Source organism: Solea solea, chromosome 15, assembly GCF_958295425.1.
Source record: "Solea solea chromosome 15, fSolSol10.1, whole genome shotgun sequence".
NCBI classification, from domain to species: Eukaryota; Metazoa; Chordata; class Actinopteri; order Pleuronectiformes; family Soleidae; genus Solea; species Solea solea.
The window spans coordinates 25,828,159-25,847,088 of NC_081148.1; the positions used below are offsets into that span (position 1 = coordinate 25,828,159).

An 18,930-nucleotide genomic window follows, 5' to 3' on the forward strand; every position below is an offset into this window, starting at 1 on the left:
AGTATGACTCTTTCGTCACATTTTGGACGACATACTAAAGTATGACTTTTTCGTCACATTTTGGACGACATACTAAAGTATGACTTTTTCGTCACATTTTGGACAACATACTAAACTATGACTTTTTTGTCACATTTTAGACGACATACTAACCTATGACTTTTTTGTCACATTTTAGACGACATACTCACCTATGACTTTTTCGTCACATTTTGGACGACATACTAACCTATGACTTTTTCGTCACATTTTGGACGACATACTAAAGTCGCCGTGTGTGTGAACCAAAAATGATCAAAGAGGCTGGAAAATGACAGTAAATCATCATTTATTTGAACATAGAGGGCGCTGTAGAGCATTTAACTACAAAAGCTTCATGATCACACTCAGTAATGAATGAATTGCAAACAAAGAATCTAAAATTAAGAGTTAAATGTTAACCTGTTGCCGTGACGATGTGTCGTGCAGGTCCAGTTCATAGTTCCTCTGAAAAATCTCATCTTGAGAAAATAATTCAGGCGTTTCTTGCGTGTTTTTTTTCCACTTGTCCGTCTTCAGGAGAAGAGTTCAGTGAAAAGTGTGTAAAATCTCAACAGATGCAGAGATTTTCCTCGTTTTGACGCAGCAGCAGAAAAAAGAAAAAAAGGTCAATCTGAGAGAAAGACGACGATGACGCAGTCAGTGGTGATTTCGTGACAGTTGTCACCTGTGTTTCAGCGAAGACGACGTAGAGGAGGGAGCGAGGAAGAGGAGGGACGGTCTCTTCCTCTTCAGTCTCAGCTCGTCCTTGTTTTTCTTTACGTCGTCTTGATTTGAGCGTAACGGATTTTAGATCTGCAGGAAGAAGCAGAAGAAGAAAAAAGAAGATATTTACAAAATATTAAAACAAACGCTGTGTTCAAATGTATATTTGGATTGACTTGTCAAGTGTCGAGCATGGACTCCTGGTGGACATGAGAGGTACTGCACGTGGCCCTAAGACTGGGCTTTCAAAATTCTCACTTTTTCTGAATTCTTTAGAATATTTCATTTCTTCTGAGGTTAAAAAATAAATGTAATTAATATAATTATAATATTAATAAAAATAGAGAAATTGTGTTTTAACATCTATGTTTATTTGTGAACACTTGTTGAAGCTCAATTTGTCAAGATTATTGATCAGTATTAAGATTATCTAATTTCAATGTTATAATGTTATGCCCTCTAGTGGAGAAGATGAGCCATGCTTCTACTGATCCTTCTTTAGAGAAATATAAAATGACACAGTAGAAACAAAGATTAATATGAATAGAAATTGAAACTAATTATATAGGGACCTGAGAAAATATGTATACAATTAGAAAAATAGCCACTGTACAACATAAACAGTATAGAGTTGACAGAAGGTTTTTTGTCTTTTTGATGAAGTATATGATTGATTTTGACGTACAAGAACCACAAGATGTCAGTAAAACTGGTAAAACACATGAATTACAATGAATTGTACTTTTTAAAAGCATATTATTATAAAAATGTGTGAGAGAGAGAGAGAGGGAGGGAGAGAGAGAGAGAGAGTACCTGGGTGTTTTCTCTGTTTGTTTGACTTGAGAAGAACTTTTGAACTGAACTTCAAGTCTGGAAAAGAGTCCTCCTGCAGGCTACACACACACACACACAGAGAGAGACAGCTGTAAAAACTAGAACAAGATGGTTGACATTTTAACAACACCCATCACCACACACTGAGAATTCAGACCATGAATCTTGTCCATGTTTACACACACCACAATTCAAATGAGGTTCTGTCTCATCAGGACCAGGTTCTGGTCTCCATGAGGACTACTGGTCCTGACAAGGTCAGTGTTAATGACAGAAAAAGAACACACACACACACACACACCTCTTTAGTGTCCCTGGACTTGTTCTGTTCGTCGTCTCCAAACCTCATCCTGGTCAGATAACCCACGATCTCCACCATGCGACGCTGGTCTGGTTCATCAAGAGTAGATTAAATCCAGATTATTACTTCATTAAATAAATAGATAAATACTCATGTCCTTTGTTTTCATGTAACGTTTGTCCAAACTCAGGTCATATATGAAGATGATTTAATAATCTAACTTATAAGTTCTTGACTTTAAGCGCTTTTAACTCTCCCACGCCAGTGTCCATAAAGAAAATCAGTGATTTCGCAGGGACACAGGAGCTGCTGGTCTACGCTGCCTCCTGTGGTCACTTTGTGTCAATGACGTCAATCTGAATAAAGATTTTCAAAAGCCAAATTTTACAAAATAAGAACTTAGTGATGATCAACAACTCCTGTGTGTGTGATGTTAAAATCCCTGATTGTCTCTGAGAGTGAGCGGTTTACAAACTTCAGCTTCCTGTTGGAAAAGTGTGTGTAACTGTGAGATAAAGACGTGAACATGTTTTTTTAAGACGCTGTAGACACTTTAAGAATCTCATAGAACTTTACCTTCCTCTCTCTGAGCGTCCTGGTTGTAGCGCATAGAGCGAGAGCTGTCCCACTTACTCTTCTGGACACTCACACTACAACACACACACACACACACAGTGTCACAAGGAACACGTGAGGACTTTGTGGACGCCGGTGTTTTGCAGGTGAACTCACGTGAAAGGTGTGTTGTCTCTGGACTGTGACTGAGGAGGAAAAACAAAAACATTTCATTGTTTCAACCAATATTTTGAGATTTAAATGAAATGAAATGTACCTAACAGTGAGATAAAGCAGCAGTTAACACACTGTTAAGTTATTGTAGACTTAGTTTAGTCAATTAGTGCTGACTATCAATCATCAAGACGGACCTCTCCAACAGGAAACCAAAGTTTTGTGTCCCTTTGTAAACCACTCACTCTCCCACACCAAACCCCATAGAGAGAAATCAGTGATTTTACATCAGGAGTTGTTGATCCACTGCTGCCTCCATCACTAAGTTCAAATGTCTTATTTAGTAAAATTCGGCATTTGAAAAACTTTGTTCAGATTGACCTCAGTGACACAAAGTGACCACACGAGGCAGCAGAGGACCAGCAGCTCCTGTGTCCCCACAAGCTAAAATCACTGATTTTCTCTATGAGGTTTGGTGTGAGAGAGTGAGTGGTTTAGAAACTTCAGTTTGTCTGACAGTGAGATCAAGACGTGAACATGTTCTTAAAGATGTCGTAGACTTAAACTGACAGAAGTGGTTTCATGTCTACATTTTTAATTTATCTTAAAAACTTTCATGAAAGCCATTAAAATACAGTTTATTCACATATTCACTGTGTTTCTGGCTGAAATGTCATGTGTGAGGAGAAAATCTTTAGTATGTCAAATACAGGAGTGTACGTCATGAAAAAGCCAGAAATATTTCATCTTTTTATAGAATTTGTCATACAAAGTTCATTATATTATATTTTAAACCGTGTTAGATTGACTCACTTTCTCTGCTTTGTCTTTGCGGTGGAAGTTTGGAGAAGACATTTGTTTTTTCAAAGGTCTGTTTGCTCTCTTGGCTTTTTTTGCAGCTGCAGGGAAGAAGCAGAAAAACACACACAACATTATAGAGGTAAAGGATTCTGACGCCACCTGCTGGACAAACACTGCAGATGACTTTATTTTCCAGTCTGTCTTAAATGTGAATATTTTCTAGTTTCTGTCATTTTTCAGCTTCTTAAATGTAAATATCTTCTGGTTTCTTTGCTCCATGTAACAGAGAAATCATTAAAACTCAATGATTTTTGGTTTGTGGACAAAAACAAGACATTTTTAAGAGAACGTCATCATTTCCACGTTTGAAAACAATATTTCTAAACATTTTCTGGATCAAATTAATTGATCAACTTGAGAAAAAGGTAATATATTTGTTTTTGGATATTCTTAAAAATCTAAAAGACAGCTGAGACTCAAAAATGATGAGTTATAACCAATATCTGTCAAATCTAATCACTATAATAGTTCTTTGAGGATATTTCATATATTTTTGGAATTCCTGTCAGTTAATGAGTCCAAATAAAACTAAATTCTTTCTGTTCTTCAGAGACGCTTTAATGTTGTTGTTTTAATTAAACTGCACTTGTTTATCAACAGATAAAGAAAACCAGGGCTGAAATAAACAATGAAAAACTAAATAATAAAGAAAAATGAGCGATTCTCATGAGTTTCCAGCTCTTCTCTCTCTGTTACTGCACCTTGTTTCTTGGTCAACTCCTCTTCATCGCCGACCTCGTCCTCAGTGACCTCTGACCCCGTGGTGTACTCCTCGTCCTCAGAGAGAAGAGCCTGTTGTCTCTGAAAGCAGACCATCATCTTCATCTTCATCATCATCACAGTGTCAGCAAAGAAGAAATAAAGAAGTAACAGAGTTCAGACTCTTAACAAAGACTCTTCTGCTGTTCATTTACATAAATGGAACTTCACTGTTTATGAGCAGCAGAAATAAAGTCACTGATTTTCTCTGTCTCACAGTGAGATAAAGACGTGAAACATGTTCTTAAACATGTCGTAGACTTGAACTGAACTTTGTTTTTAGACACTTTTGTCTGATGTTTTGTCCCAAATATTCAATTGTTTTATTCACATTTACCTGCTGATCCCTGACGTAGACTTTATACACTTTGTTCTCTATGCAGTGAATAAATAGAGAAACGCTGCACGTTCAACGTTGTTTTCTTCACTTAGACAGATATGATGTATCGCTACATGATTGTCTTGTACAGAGATGATCACAGAATCGTGGACTATGCATCGTATCGTGAGGTTCGCTGCGATTCTCAGCTCTGATGGACGTTAACACCAGGTCTGAATGAAGCAGAAACTGTGTTTGTGAAACATGAAGGAAAAGAATGAAACGACCTACCAGCTGCAGACTCCAGTTTTTCAGCAGGGAAAACTGTTCAGAAACAGAAAAAGACGCCGTGATGAGACACAGAAAAGACTCAGAGGGACAAACGAGGACAGACAGTATGGAGTTTCTTTTTTTACCGTGCTGCCGTCTCCTCTCACAGGACCGAGGAGCGTGGGCTCCAGGAGGACGTCACAGTCCTGAAGCTTCTCTGCACTGACTGGACTGTCCTCAGCAGCAGCAGCAGCAGCAGCAGCAGCAGCAGAGGACACACACACGGCGTCTCTGTGCAGCAGCAGGTCATTGAGGACTCGAGTGTGAGCCGAGGAGACCTCGTCAGACGAGTCCTCGTCAGGAACGTTCACGATGTGGTCTCGTGTCTTACAGCCCTGCACACACACGCACACGCACGCACACGCACGCACACGCACGCACACACACCTCATGAAGATCCTGGAGAAGTTTTGAAATGATTAAAAAAAAACTATTTTTCTGGAATTAAGTGAATGTTTTGGAAAGGTTTTGAATGATGTGATGTTAAATATATCAAATAAAAGTCAGAGAAGTGTGTTTTTAATCATTTTTTAAAAATTTCAAACACTCAAAATATTTGACGATTCATTTAGTAATTGTTTATTTCTGCAGGAAGAAAAACAGGAAGTTAACATGTATATCTTCATCTTGTTTCTGTTCTTTAAAAGTAAAATACAGAATTCTTTCTCTTCACAGCAGTAAAGAATTCTTCTGTTGAGGATGTTTTTTACCTTGACGTCAAAACACACAGGAAAACTCTGACATGTGATTAAAATTCTTACTAAAGATGAAGGAAATGAAGTAAAGAAGAATAAAGAAGAGCCTGCAGTACCACTGATGGACACAGAGGGAGACAGAGAGCAGGGCTGCAGCTACAACAGCTCTGCGTTTGTTTAATGTGAGTTTGATAGCAGAGAGTGTCCGATAATATTCTGTACAGTGTGTGTGTGTGTGTGTGTACCTTGGGGATACCAGTAGGGTCGAAGCGTAGAACCCTCTGGTTACAGCAGGGGAACTTTCCTGCTCCATGAAGTCCTTTCTCAGCGCCGAGGCTTGGATACACAACGCTGTCAGGGTGGTACTTACAGTGGGTGAGCTCTGCACACACAAACACCTGTGTGCGCACACACACACACACACACACACACAGTGTTTATTAAAGGATGAACGATGAACTTAATGAATTTTGACAGCATATAGACCTTACCCTAACCTTAAAACCAGGTCTTAACTCCCCAAAAAGCCCTTTAAAGATAAATGTCCTCACTACATACATGTTTTGGTCCTCACAAAGACACACACACACACACACTGACCTGTTGGCAGCGAGAGCAGGTGAGGTAGTTGATGGTTCCCCAGATTCTCCAGTAAACCAGGACCCAGGACTTGAGCTCCTCATAGAGTCCAGTGATGTATTCATGGACATCCCAGCTCTTCTGCCTGAAGACACACACACACACACACACACTCAATGAGCCGTGTCTCAAAAACCTTCAAGGATTAACTCAAGGATTCCAAGGAGCTGTTGTAACGTGTGAGTGTGTGTGTGTTTTTGTTGACTGAATGACCTGCTGTGAGTGTAAATGATGTCTCCGTGTGCGTCGATGTTGATTTTGCCTGGAACACATGAAATCTTCCTCTCTGTGTCTCTGGTCAACATCTTCAGACACAAACCACACCTGCAGTCAGACACACGCGTGATCACGTTATTGTTGTTCATATTGATTTGCTCTGACAGACAGAGACGAGCGTGAGTTCTTCACTCTCACCTGTAGAGGGTGGAAGCGTCTCCAGGTGAGTCTCTGCTCTGGTGGGCGGGATCGAACAAACACTCGATTTTCTTCTGGAACAATTTACTTTGAAAAGGTGAAATTAAATAAAAAATCAATAATATTAATCAATTCCTAAAGCAATCATTAACTATTTTTTAATAATTAAAACATGTATCTGTCATTTTTCAGCTTCTGAAATGTGAATATTTCCTAGTTTCTTTGCTCCATATAATAAAGAAATCATTTAAACGGAATCATTTTGTTTGAGAACATCATCATTTCCAGGTTTGACAAACATTTTTCAACATTTTCTGACATTTTACAGACCAAACGACTCATGGATTAAAGGAGAAAACAGTGGACAGAAACTCATGAAAAGAAGAGGAAAGTTTTTAGGTGTAAAATAAAGTTTTCTCAAGAGGATTTTAGATATTTTGAAGCTTCGAAAACTGTTTTCTATTAAAGAAAATCAACATGTTATTGATCATTTCCTGATCAATAAAGGTTGGTTTCATGTCTCTATTCTAAAATGATTATTAATCAATTATTACATCTTTGCGTTTCTTAAATGTGAATATTTTCTGGTTTCTTTGCTCCATATAACAAATAAATCATTAAAATGTAATTATTTTTGGTTTTTGGACAAAACAAGACATTTGAGAACATCATTATTTCCAGATTTGAGAGTGTTTTATTGACTGATTCAGAAAATGACTCATCGATTATGAAAAGTAATCACTATGTGCAGCTCTCACAGGAAAATTCTATTATTTGTTTCTTTAAAAATGTACAAAACTGGAAAAAAAATAACACTTTGGCAAATATAGCACTGATTTAACAAAGGTTGTGGTGCATCTATTACCACAAGGGGGCAGCAAGTATTAGTTAGTTAGAAGGGATGAAATTTACCAGGGTCATTGAATGCATCTCGTGTGTTTGAGTTTAGATTATTTGAATAATGTGCAAAAAACTCCCATAGAATTTTATGAGATAATGTCAATAAATAAGAAAGTACATTTCTCTGCCATGTCAAACTTGTCACAACACTAAAATTCTTTTGGTCCAAATAACGGATCGATTCATTGGAAATAATGATGGACAGATTGATTGTCGAGGCGCTTGGGTCTGTTTTTACCTCTTGAACTTGTCCTTCTTGTCGCGGATGTCGTCGGCCTCGTTGTGGTTGAAGAGCTCGGCGACGCGCGACGCTAAGTTGCTGTTGATGCAGTTCATGTTGCAGGGCGTGGCCACGATGGCGCTCATGTGTTTGTGACAGTACTGAATACACTCGTCCACCTGAACAAGGACAAGACAAAACATCACTTTAATTTAACAAACAAACATCTGACTTTTATGACTTCTCTGTAGCTTCATACTGTGACAACATTAGCTTCTCTGAGTTTGAGGCAAAACCACATGCAACAGCCACACTTTACACAGCGGCTTCTACAGGAATCTTGTTTTCCAGGAATAAAGTCGACTCTTTAATCAAAATATCTTTTCTATCGATATCTCGTTGGACAGTTATGTGATGGAAAGACAAACGTTCATCGTTAAAGGTGCAGGAAGCAGGTTTTTCTTGGTGTAATTCATCGATAATTCCATCATAACCTTTCAAAATAAATGAAATCCGGACACCTGAGAGACTTAACGACACTTCTGCACCTCCGCTACACCAGTGTTTCACAAAAACTTTCCATATAAAAGGAGCCAAACAATCATGACGAGAACACATTTTCAGCCATGTGTAAAAACTAATATGATCATATTAAATTGGTGAATTATAAAAAAAATATTTGGTAGTTTTAACTAAAAGGTTGAGAAAATGAAACTATTTGATGATTTGCAGCTTCTTAAATGTGAATATTTTCTAGTTTCTGTCATTTTTAAAGATTTTTACCAGTATTGGACAAATGAATAACGATATTTTCATGTTAGTGCTGTAATAGGAATGAGTCAACATGACAAGTTTAAAGCACAAGAACGTGAATGCGGGAGAAACTGCCGACTGCAACTTTGACGCAAATAAAAAGATCTTTAAGGGAGAATTTGCATGAACATTTACACAAGTTGTTTCTGTGTTTACACGTGGAAAACAAGAGTCCTGAAAACGCGCCACGCCACCGAGCTTCACGACACTTACTAACGTATCCATCTTCAAGAACTCGGAGGAGATCAGGATTGAGATGACATTGCTGGGCTCTGCAAACACACACACCGACAAACACCACGTGACCACCGAGCACACAAACGACACGGAACACACAGCCACTGACCCAGCGCGCGCACACACACACACACACACACGCGCACACACACGTCATGTGACTCACACGTTTTGGGTTTTTTACAGAAGATTTTTACCGAGCCGCGGTTTGTCCTTGTTTCTCTCTGTCACAGAGTTCCTCCTGACGTAGTTCATGAGCCAGTCAAAGATCTGCACGTCGCAGTGGACGGAGATGTCCACCTCCTCCCACCGCTGAGGATCCACCGACAGATACTCGGCAAAGTAACGCATCTCCTTGACAAGGAGGTCTCTGGGACACGTGAAGTCCTGCTTCAGGTTCTTGGTCTCGTCACACACGTGGATCACCATGTTGGGACTGAGGAGAACAGTGACTTTCACTTAAAAAAAGGGATAATTCAGGGTTTTTTAAAGTGCAGTTGTATGAAACAGTGACATGTTGTTCACACTGGCTGCGTTTTACGTGTCTCCTGCCCCTGAAATCCACGAGACTGCCTGTGGGGACGCAAGGAAAAACTGATTTTATCCACTCAACAAAAGACTCAGCTAATAAAATCTACATCAGCTTAAGAATGTGTTTGCTGCTTTTCAGATGTTTTTGTTGCTCTGTGAACACATTCTTCTCTCCCACACCAAACCTTATAGAGAAAATCAGTGATTTTAACATCACAGCACACAGGAGTTGTTGATCCACTGCTGCCTCCATCACTAAGTTCAAATGTCTTATTTTGTCACTTGTGCATTTGAAATCCTTTGTTCAGATTGACCTCAGTGACACAAAGTGACCACACGAGGCAGCAGTAGACCAGCAGCTCCTGTGTCCACGCCAGCTAAAATCACTGATTTTCTCTATGGGGTTTGGTGTGGGAGAGTGAGCTACTCAAAAACCTTTCATTTTGTGTTTGAAAGGTCCGTCCAACAGCGAGATAAAACGGTGAATATATTCTTAAGATGCTGTAGACTTAAGTGCATTTTATTAGGTGAGTCTTGCGTGAATTAGCTAAAAATCTGTGTTTGTGGTGTCTCCACGAGCTGCCGTGTTTTTACTCACAGTATGAGTGCGTCAGGTTGGCAATGAATTCTAGGTGTCAGTAAACACTATCACACTTATACTCAAACCCTATACTCTTTCTTTAAGACAGACAACCATCACTTTATTTTTGATTTGACTGTTTACAGGATTCAGTGGTTTGTGAAGACAAACTCACTCTCGTGGCTTCTGAGGTCGTTCTTCCTCCTCTAATGAGACTCTCTTCTCTTTCTTCTCCACAGAACCAACTCTTCCTGATTTAGAACCTGTACAATCAAATAAATAAACCATCGATACCATGACTACACACATTTTAACAAAGTTCTGAAGCTGACTTACTTGTTACTTTGATGGGGCTCTGAGTGCTGCCCGTGTCCACCACGTCCCGAGTGTCCGGCAGTGTGGACAGGCTGTCTGTAGGGGGCGTACTTCCCTCAGTCAGGGAGTTGCACTGGTCGTCCACCAGAGGGTTTCCCCCCATGTTCTTCAGCTCCTCAAAGCGACGGGCACACTGCAGCGTCACATCAACAAACCACGTTAACACGTTAACAGTTAAAATGGTGGCGCAGTGAGGCGGCATGGTGGCGCAGTGGTTAGTAGTGGTGGTTAGCACTGTTGCCTCACAGCAAGAAGGTGCTGGGTTAAATTCCTGGTCTGGGACCTTTCTGTGTGGAGTTTGCATATTCTCCCTATGTCTGCGTGGGTTTCCCCTGGGCTCTCCAGTTTCCTCCCACCATCAAAACATGTTAGAATGTTAGTTACATTCGGTCAGGTTGGTCCCTTGTGGCGGCGTGCTCAGTCGCAGCGGCTTTGATCAACCCTCCATCTGACCTCGACATCTCGTTGTACAATACCAGTATAATGACAATAAAGATGCTTTCCAAAAGGAAACGTTTTTAAAGTCTCAAACAGAAGGTCACTGTATGTGAGACAGGAACATCCAGTCTACAATGTCTTAAGAACATGTTCATGTCTTTATCTCACCGTTACACAGACTGAACAGGAAACTGAACTTTGTAAACCACTCACTCTCCCACACCAAACCCCACAGAGAAAATCGGTGATTGTAGCTCGTGGGGACACAGGAGCTGCTGGTCTACTGCTGCCTCGTGTGGTCACTTTATGTCACTGAGGTCATCTGAATGAAGTTTTTCAAATCCCGAATTTTATAAATAAGACATTTGAACTTAGTGATGGAGGCAGCAGTGGATCAACAACTCCTGTGTGCAGTGATGTTAAAATCCCTGATTTTCTATATTTTAAATAAAGCTGTAACCATATTCTCAACATAGTGTTGACTTTAGTGATGTGTCGGTTATTATATATATATTATATATATATAATATATATATTATATTAGATGAGCTTTAGTTCAGTGGCTAAAATCACATTTTCCTGATGCCCTCGCTTGTTTTTCTGTGTGTACCTGCCTGACTCCTACACAGGAATATCTGAACTGTCAAATTTAAAAAAGGCACCTCCTTGGAAGTGAATCCTGGAACCAGTTTGGAGACATTGTCCCAGTTTATAGGCTGAGGAACCCCCCACAGAGAGCCCAGCACCATGTCCAGCACCAGCACGTTGTTGTCGTAGGGGAAGTTGTTGTTGTCGGAGCAGAAGCGGCTCATCTCGTCTCTATGGAGACAGAAAAACAACAACAATAAAACAAGTGTTAGTAAATCCACAGTGAATGTGTCAATGTCTTAATCGAGAAAATGCAAATTAGAGCTTAAATAACATCACATCAACTTCAGAAGAATGATAGGAATACAGATTTAAAAGTTAAACCCCAAAATGTTCAGTTTTTCTAGTTTTCCATGTTTTACAGTGCAAATAAACACATTCTAAACCTCAATGAACATTGTTTTACTTTTTAATTGTTTATTATATTTAATTGTTTATCTGAAATATTCCTAATCTAATAAAACATATAAGCTTAACATCTTCATTCATTCACTTTTTCCTGGGACTAATTTCACTCTTACCCATTTACAAGTACAGGGTTAAGTATAAGTATATGTATAATTTTACTTTTACTAATTCAGACTACTAATCATAATAATGGAAATGATATTAAAGTGGATTTACAATTATTTAGAATCAAACTGTACAGGAAGAATGAAGTAGTGAATGTATGAACTGATGAATAAGTGAATTTACAGATGAACGTATGGAGAAGCTAACACAGGCCGGGTGTGTGTGTGTGTGTGTGTGTGTGTGTGTGTGTGTGTGTGTTCTCCTGCTGCTGCTGCTGCTGCAGATGATGATGAGGTCAAATTAAAACCAGCTTTTTCTCGAATTGTACGTGATTGAAAAAGAAAAACGGGATAAAACATAGAGTTGACTCACTTCTCTGTGGTGGGAGATGTTCCTCCTCGTCCTCTGCGACAGTAAACTCAGCTTTTGTCTGTCATTGTGTCCTGAACGACGATGATGACGCTGCTCTCACTGTTGCTATGTTGCTACCGCTGGTAGCTAACTTTGCGGGACAGGTGGCGATGCCTTCAGGAACCCCCTCGTAAATTCGCCCCAACATGCGTCACAACGGCGTATGATGACGCATCCAGTCCATTTTTGCGGTCCTTCCTTCTTTGAATCTGAATTTGATTATTATTTGAAATTATTTGAAATTAGGATTACCATTAAAGTGTAGACCTCGTACAAATATGATCGTCTATGATTAAGTGGAGAAATAGGTCAATTTTACCCACAACCTGACAAGTTCCGACAGTCCCTGAAAGTGGCATTAGCTTCAGTGAGCTAGCACAAGAGCTAGATTCCCGAGTCGCGTCGTTGGTACTACGAAACTACAAACGGGTGTGTTTTTTCCTTCATAGAGTGACACAGTACTTGGCACTTAACGATGACGATGTTCACCGTGAGAAGAAAATACGCTTATTTAACTCAAAGTGGACAAGTCGTTCAATCCCGTCCACGACAAATTCCGACAGTCCTTGAAGGCAGCCGTCGCTTCATTCGGCTAGCATTATTTATTTATTTATTTATTTATTTAAATAATGCCGACTTGTATTTAAGAGCACAGCTTTTAAAGTGTTCTCCTCAAAAATGGGACTTGTCACATCACATAACGATGTCATGGTTGATTGTAAAATGTTGCCGCGTAAAACATTTGCTAAATTTATTCAACGTGGGAGTGAAAAGTCGTTCAATTCTATCCACAACCAGATAAATTCCGACAGTCCGTGAAGGCAGCACTAGCTTCAGCCAGCTAGCATAAAATCGAGCTCACCGAGTACGTATGTTTGCGGAATTTTTATTTTAACCAACTCGATTACAATAGAATTCCTCTAAATGTGACGCAGTTACTTGTCACACAACGATTCCGGAATTAACTATAAACATCAACTAAAAATTCTACTTGTTTCATTCAAAGTGAAAAGTAATTTCTATCAATAACCTGACAAATTCAGACAGTCCCTGAAGGCAGCATTAGCTTCAGCCGGCGAGTATAAAATACAAACTAGGATGTTTGCGTGTTTTTTTAACCGACTAGAACGTGTTATTAAAACACTACGTTGTGTTTTATACGGTTTTAAAACGATACAACATTTACAGCGGCGAGTTTTCTTCTCCGGTGTCGCACTGCACCAGGTTGTTCGACGCTCTTTTTCCAAGTGACAACACGGCCGCAAACTCGGTACTTGTGCCGTAAATCACAACACACGCAGTGTTTGTCATACAGTCACAGATTATTGTACAGTTTATATATGTATATATATGTGTATATATACATATATATATATACACACACACATATATATATAATATATACATATATGCGTACACATATACATATGTGTACACAAATAAATATATACATATGTATATGTATATATATATATATATATATATATATATATATATACATATATACATACACACACAGGACACATAAGATATGACACTTTATCTTTTGATGTATATATACATATACATATATACATGTATATATACATATATATATACATATATACACGTATATATACACATATATACACACACATATATATAAATATATATATACACACACACGACACATAATAAAGATATGACACTTTATCTTTTGATTTTAAAAATATTTATTTTCAGCATTAAATGTTAACTGTGCAAAATTAGCCCTTCCCTCTGATCGCGAACAAATCCAGAGACAAGGTAAAAAGGCCCATGATCATCAATCACGCACACATTTACTTCACTACAGTATCAAACAAAGCACAACAGCTTTGTCCTTACACCGTCAGATACATTTAAATTATTTCCATCACTGAACAATCTCAGTTTTACCCCAAAGTCTTTCTTTAAGTTCCTCGACTAAGAGAAGAAAAGAGAAACACAGCAGCTCGAAACAGAACACAACCTCGATAACCAATAACGTTAGCAGAACTGAAGTTGAAATTTACTGTTGAGGTCAACAGTGTTTCTTTAAGGCCGTGGACGCACTGGAACTGTGTAGCTGTGTTTTAAAACAGGCAGCTTATTTGAAAAATATCGTCAAATATACTTGAATACACGATTAAACACTAATTTCTGCCACAAGGTCTCGCTCTCTTTCAATCAGAGCTGTCTTGTACTTCTTTAAAAAATAAAAGCACTATAGCATTTCTGTTCCAACAAATGTTTTTTTAACCAACATAACTTTTATTGTGAAATATTTGCAGGAGCGGCAAATTCTTCTCTCAGAGGAATCCTGGCCTTTTACTGAGAATAGAGCATTTAAATGTTTATTTTAAAGCGAGTTTTAAACACAACAGCAGCAGCTTAATCAATGCAAAATCACAGGCAATTGTCTTCAAAATACAAGTGGATTTCTATGGATTTAAAGAGAGTTAGATTTTTGAAAACGTTACTGTTGTTGTGTTGAGGCGCTCTACATATTATTCCTTAAAAAACTCTTTTGTATTCAACAACATGTCAGGATTCTTCAGTGTGAAGTAAGTATTTCACAATAAAAGCTTTGTTAGAAAATTGATTCAGGGAACCCAAATGCTTGAGTTACTACTAAATTGAACATCTCTCATTTTTTAGCTTCTAACATGTGAATATTTTCTGGTTTGGACCAAACAACAAACCAGAGTTTACGCTAGAGCATTTTTTTTTATTTTGAAACAGAAACAGGACTCGTTTGTCTTATGTGATGCTACAGACACTAAAAATGTTGTAGAAATTATATTTTTTTAGGGTCTTTTCTGCAGTGAAACACGTGCGTCTCCACACACACATCCAGTGTGGACTTGGCCTTAGTGTCTATCATCAGGTGATTATTAGTCAAGTGTAACATTACGACAGAATGAGCTGAACATCGTTGCATAATGTAAAAACCTCACAGGTCCATTTTGTCAGTGATATTTACGACCGTGCTGGAGCTCACACCGGAGCTGGTTGTTTCCGGAGTTTCTCTGTACACCGACTCCAGCAGCTCCTCTGAGGTCTGGGCAGGAGGATTCTGTTGTGACGGCGCAGCCTGAGGCGGCGTCTGTGTGTTCACTTGTTGGAGCTGAGAGAGTCTGTCTGTCTCTGCGTGCTTGCGTCCTCTCCTCTTCCCCAGAACCTTGACGTAGTTGGCAGGGACGAGGCCGGCGGTCTGACCGTCCACGCTGGCCAGCAGCCAGCCACGGACTCTGGGCTGTTGTTCTGCAACAAAGAGGACGGGGGGGGAAATGTGTGAGGTCATCAAATTAGAGGAACATTTGGGAAACTTTTCAAAGAATAAAAAAAACAAAAGCCAACAGAAAACAGTCACCATATTAATTATATGCCATCTTAAGTCTGCAATATAAAAACAATAGCTTAAATGATTTTCTCTCACTAATAAACACTTTTTTCCAAACAGGAAATATGAGTTTTTAAACCACTCACTCTCCCACACCAAACCCCATAGAGAAAATCAGTGATTTTAGCTCACAGGGACACAGGAGCTGCTGGTCTACTGCTGCCTCGTGTGGTCAAATTGTGTCACTGAGGTTAATCTGAACAAAACATTTTTAACACAGAATACACTAAATAATAACATTTGAAGTTAGTGATGGAGGCAGCAGTGGACTAACAACTCCTGTGTGTGTGATGTTAAAATCCCTGATTTTCTCTATGGGGTTTGGTATGGGAGAGTGAGTGGTTTACAAACTTCAGTTTCCTGTTGGAAAAGTCTGTCTATCTATGAATTAAAGCAACAAACATCAAGTTATAATATCATAGATTTAACCTGGCATTGATTTAATAGATTTTATAAATTCATTTTCTGATGTTTTATGGACCCAACGACTAACTTTCATCAGTGTAAATCCTTCAAAACCAAGAAACGCGAGACGAGGAGACTGAAGGCTGAAGGTCATGGAGGTTCTCTCACCTTTAGGAGCGAGGTTGAGCATGTCTCCTGCTCTCAGAGAAATCTCCTCCTCAGAAGCAGCCGTGAAATCGTACTCCGCTCTGGCGACGACATGGTCGTCCTCTCCACTGGCCCAGTTACTGGCTAAAACAGCAAAAATAAATAAATAAAAACACATCTTGACTTAGTAATGACAAGTGACTGAAACTAAGGCCTCATCTACACAGAAACAGAACCTGGTCTCACCACTTTCTTCAGAGCGAGGGCCAGAGCTCAGCAGTTTCCAGATGAGGTAGGGTCCGCCCAAGACGACGGCAAAAAACAGAAAGATGGGCCAAGATTTGACCGTCTGATCCTCCAGCCCCGCTTCAAACCCCGCGGACGACGTTGTAGCTATGGCATCGGCAGCGCTGTCTGCCCACAAGTCCTCGGTCTCGGTGCCAGACCTCCGCCCCAGCAGCCTCTGTATCCGCCGGTAAAGGTAGCGCAGCGTGCGAACCAGAGCGAAGGCTGACAGGACGCGGGTGAGGTGAGCGCGCAGCCGCGTCAGGTGGTTGGCGACGTCCAGCACGGCGCGGAAACTGTTGTATACGGCGGAGAAGGTGGCGTCCAGCATCATACTGACCGAGCCGAAGGCCTGCACGATGCTCTCGATGGACTGGAAGGCGCCGCGGCTGCCCTCTTCAGCCTGCTGCACAAACCTGCTGGGGGGGACCTCTTCTGTGTGGGGCAAGCGGCCGTAACCTCCCAGGCCGTAGCCGCCACCGCCATAGCCACCACCATAGCTGCCGCCGTAGCTGTAAGGGCTGTAGCCTCCTAACATTGAGCTCCCATAGGGGCTGTAGGACGAGTTGAAGGAGCCATAGGATGGACGATACGACTGCTGGACAGGACGTGGTGGGACAGGGGGCACCATCCGGGTCAGGACAGGAGTGCCAGCAGGTGTGGAGAGACCTGGAGCTGGTGCAAATTCTGCAGACCTGGTTGATGAAAAAAAACCACACAAAGACGCACTTTATACACTATTGCTGCTAAGGGGACGATTCAGGTTTTAAGTATAGATAAAAATTGTACTATATATATATATATATATATATATATATATATATAAATATAAGTACTGACTCAGTACTGAAAACTCAGTCTCCGAGGAAAGGTTTTGCTTGATTAAAAGGTCAAATTAAAATGTTCATGTGATGTACCTACACTCTACACCTACAACGAGTTTCTCTGATTTGTCAGCTTATTTAATGTGAATAATTTCTAGTTTCTTTGCTCCATAAAACAAATAAATTATTAAAACTGAATCATTTTGTGTTTGTGGACAAAGACATTTAAGAACATCATCATTTCTAGAGTTTGACAAACACTGATACTGAACAATTTCTGGCATTTTATTGAACAAAGAACTCGATTAACCAAGAAAATCGTTTAAAAAAATAAATAATCGATAGTTAAAGCCCTAAACAGGTTCGCTTTTTGACAAATTCTTTTCATACTGTTGACTTAAGTATAAATAGTATTTAACAGGTGCGTCTGTCTTTCAGTTAGTGGCTAAAACCTGTTTTTCCTGGTGTCTCTGCTTTCACAGGAAGTGTGCTAACATGGTCCTTAAAAAGGAGCCAAAAACATAATAAAACTACATTTTTAAAAACTAATACTATACCTTTAAAAAGGAGCCTGGTGTGTAAGTAAAGCAACAGCAGACATTAGGTTACTGTTTACCAGGATGTTGACGACAGTTCTGACTTTACCTGATCTCTAATAACATTGTAAATAAATAAGGCTTAAATGTTATCACCTTTTAATTTGACAAAAAGTCTGAAAAAGAGACTTATTTTCAACATTGCACTGATAATGAACAGAGATAACCATTAACTGTCATTGTTGCACAAATGAACAGAAAAGCAAAAGGGTGAAAGGTCATAGCTATCAGGAAGCACCAGAGAGGGCTTTAAATTGTTCTGGATTGTAAGATTAATGTGGAATTAAGACTAAATGACATAAAGGGGGGGGGGGGGGGGCAGCAATTGTGCACTTTTAAGCATAAAGAATAATAGGCATCATCATATTATATCTGAGAGAAAAAACAATAACATCCACATACTGAAATAATATTAAAATCTGACTTTTATTTTGAAAAAACGAAACTGATAAGATAAACTTGAAAAATACTCAAACCAATGAATCGACTACCAAAATAGATTAATCGAGCTATTATTTCAGCCTTTATTTTATTGACAGCCGTGTCGCTAACACGTTAGCTTTTTCGCTAAGGGATTAAATTATTTACGAGGCTAAAGGTGAATACAAAAGGTTAAATTATTAACCGATTTAACCGGCTAATGACTGATTAAAAACCAGCCATTCCTGTCGTTACTCAAGTATTTCATTTTTAATTTGCTGTGTGACGAGTTTTGGTGTTAGCTAGCTAGCTAGCATGCTGTAGCCGCTCAACACAAACAGCTTGAGAGCTAGCGGCTAAACACCGTGTTTACCTGTAATTTACAGGCGCGCTCATCGCTCCCGGAATACGTCGTTCCCACGGTTTTGGCGGAGGCTGTGAGGCCATCCCGAAAAATGTGTGAAATATGAGTCCACGGACGGTGGAAGTGTCACGGAACCCGTGGCTCGATGCTCGTCCCTCTCTGCTCCTGCTTCTTCTTCGTCGTCTTCTTCTTCTA

The 18,930-nt window shown here is 39.7% G+C and overlaps 2 protein-coding genes across 3 annotated transcripts; both read right to left on the reverse strand.

Annotated features, from left to right (window-relative positions):
• Positions 1-311: 311 nt before the first annotated feature.
• sanbr (SANT and BTB domain regulator of CSR) lies at positions 312-13,534 on the reverse strand. 2 transcript variants are annotated; one of them, XM_058651031.1, is made up of 20 exons: positions 12,253-13,534; positions 11,382-11,538; positions 10,243-10,414; positions 10,082-10,169; positions 8,993-9,231; positions 8,772-8,830; positions 7,764-7,924; positions 6,626-6,712; positions 6,425-6,535; positions 6,173-6,296; positions 5,818-5,970; positions 4,964-5,212; positions 4,839-4,871; positions 4,171-4,270; positions 3,422-3,507; positions 2,612-2,640; positions 2,456-2,529; positions 1,880-1,968; positions 1,558-1,637; positions 312-834 (listed from the first exon to the last, which is right to left on the reverse strand). In XM_058651031.1, exons 2-20 carry the CDS (start codon positions 11,529-11,531, stop codon positions 798-800), a joined length of 2,121 nt encoding a protein of 706 aa, XP_058507014.1. In that variant the 5' UTR covers positions 11,532-11,538; positions 12,253-13,534; the 3' UTR covers positions 312-797. The 2 variants fall into 2 exon arrangements, with proteins under 2 accessions (XP_058507014.1, XP_058507013.1); XM_058651030.1 differs by having other exon boundaries at positions 4,171-4,294.
• A 989-nt stretch (positions 13,535-14,523) lies between these two features.
• pex13 (peroxisomal biogenesis factor 13) lies at positions 14,524-18,930 on the reverse strand. Its single transcript, XM_058651049.1, has 4 exons — positions 18,745-18,930; positions 16,493-17,226; positions 16,268-16,390; positions 14,524-15,555 (listed from the first exon to the last, which is right to left on the reverse strand). Exons 1-4 carry the CDS (start codon positions 18,816-18,818, stop codon positions 15,245-15,247), a joined length of 1,242 nt encoding a protein of 413 aa, XP_058507032.1. The 5' UTR covers positions 18,819-18,930; the 3' UTR covers positions 14,524-15,244.

What these genes read in the sequence shown, in the direction of transcription:
- pex13 (XM_058651049.1), bottom strand. Translation starts at nt 18,818, where the DNA reads ATGGCCTCACAGCCTCCGCCAAAACCGTGGGAACGACGTATTCCGGGA. An exon ending in AGCGCGCCTGTAAATTACAG is followed by an intron (nt 17,227 to 18,744) that starts GTAAACACGGTG and finishes TTCATCAACCAG; the next exon opens with GTCTGCAGAATTTGCACCAG. An exon ending in CCCTCGCTCTGAAGAAAGTG is followed by an intron (nt 16,391 to 16,492) that starts GTGAGACCAGGT and finishes TTGCTGTTTTAG; the next exon opens with CCAGTAACTGGGCCAGTGGA.
- sanbr (XM_058651030.1), bottom strand. Translation starts at nt 11,531, where the DNA reads ATGAGCCGCTTCTGCTCCGACAACAACAACTTCCCCTACGACAACAAC. An exon ending in ATCATTTACACTCACAGCAG is followed by an intron (nt 6,297 to 6,424) that starts GTCATTCAGTCA and finishes GTGTGTCTTCAG; the next exon opens with GCAGAAGAGCTGGGATGTCC. An exon ending in TGAGAGGAGACGGCAGCACG is followed by an intron (nt 4,872 to 4,963) that starts GTAAAAAAAGAA and finishes GTTTCTGAACAG; the next exon opens with TTTTCCCTGCTGAAAAACTG.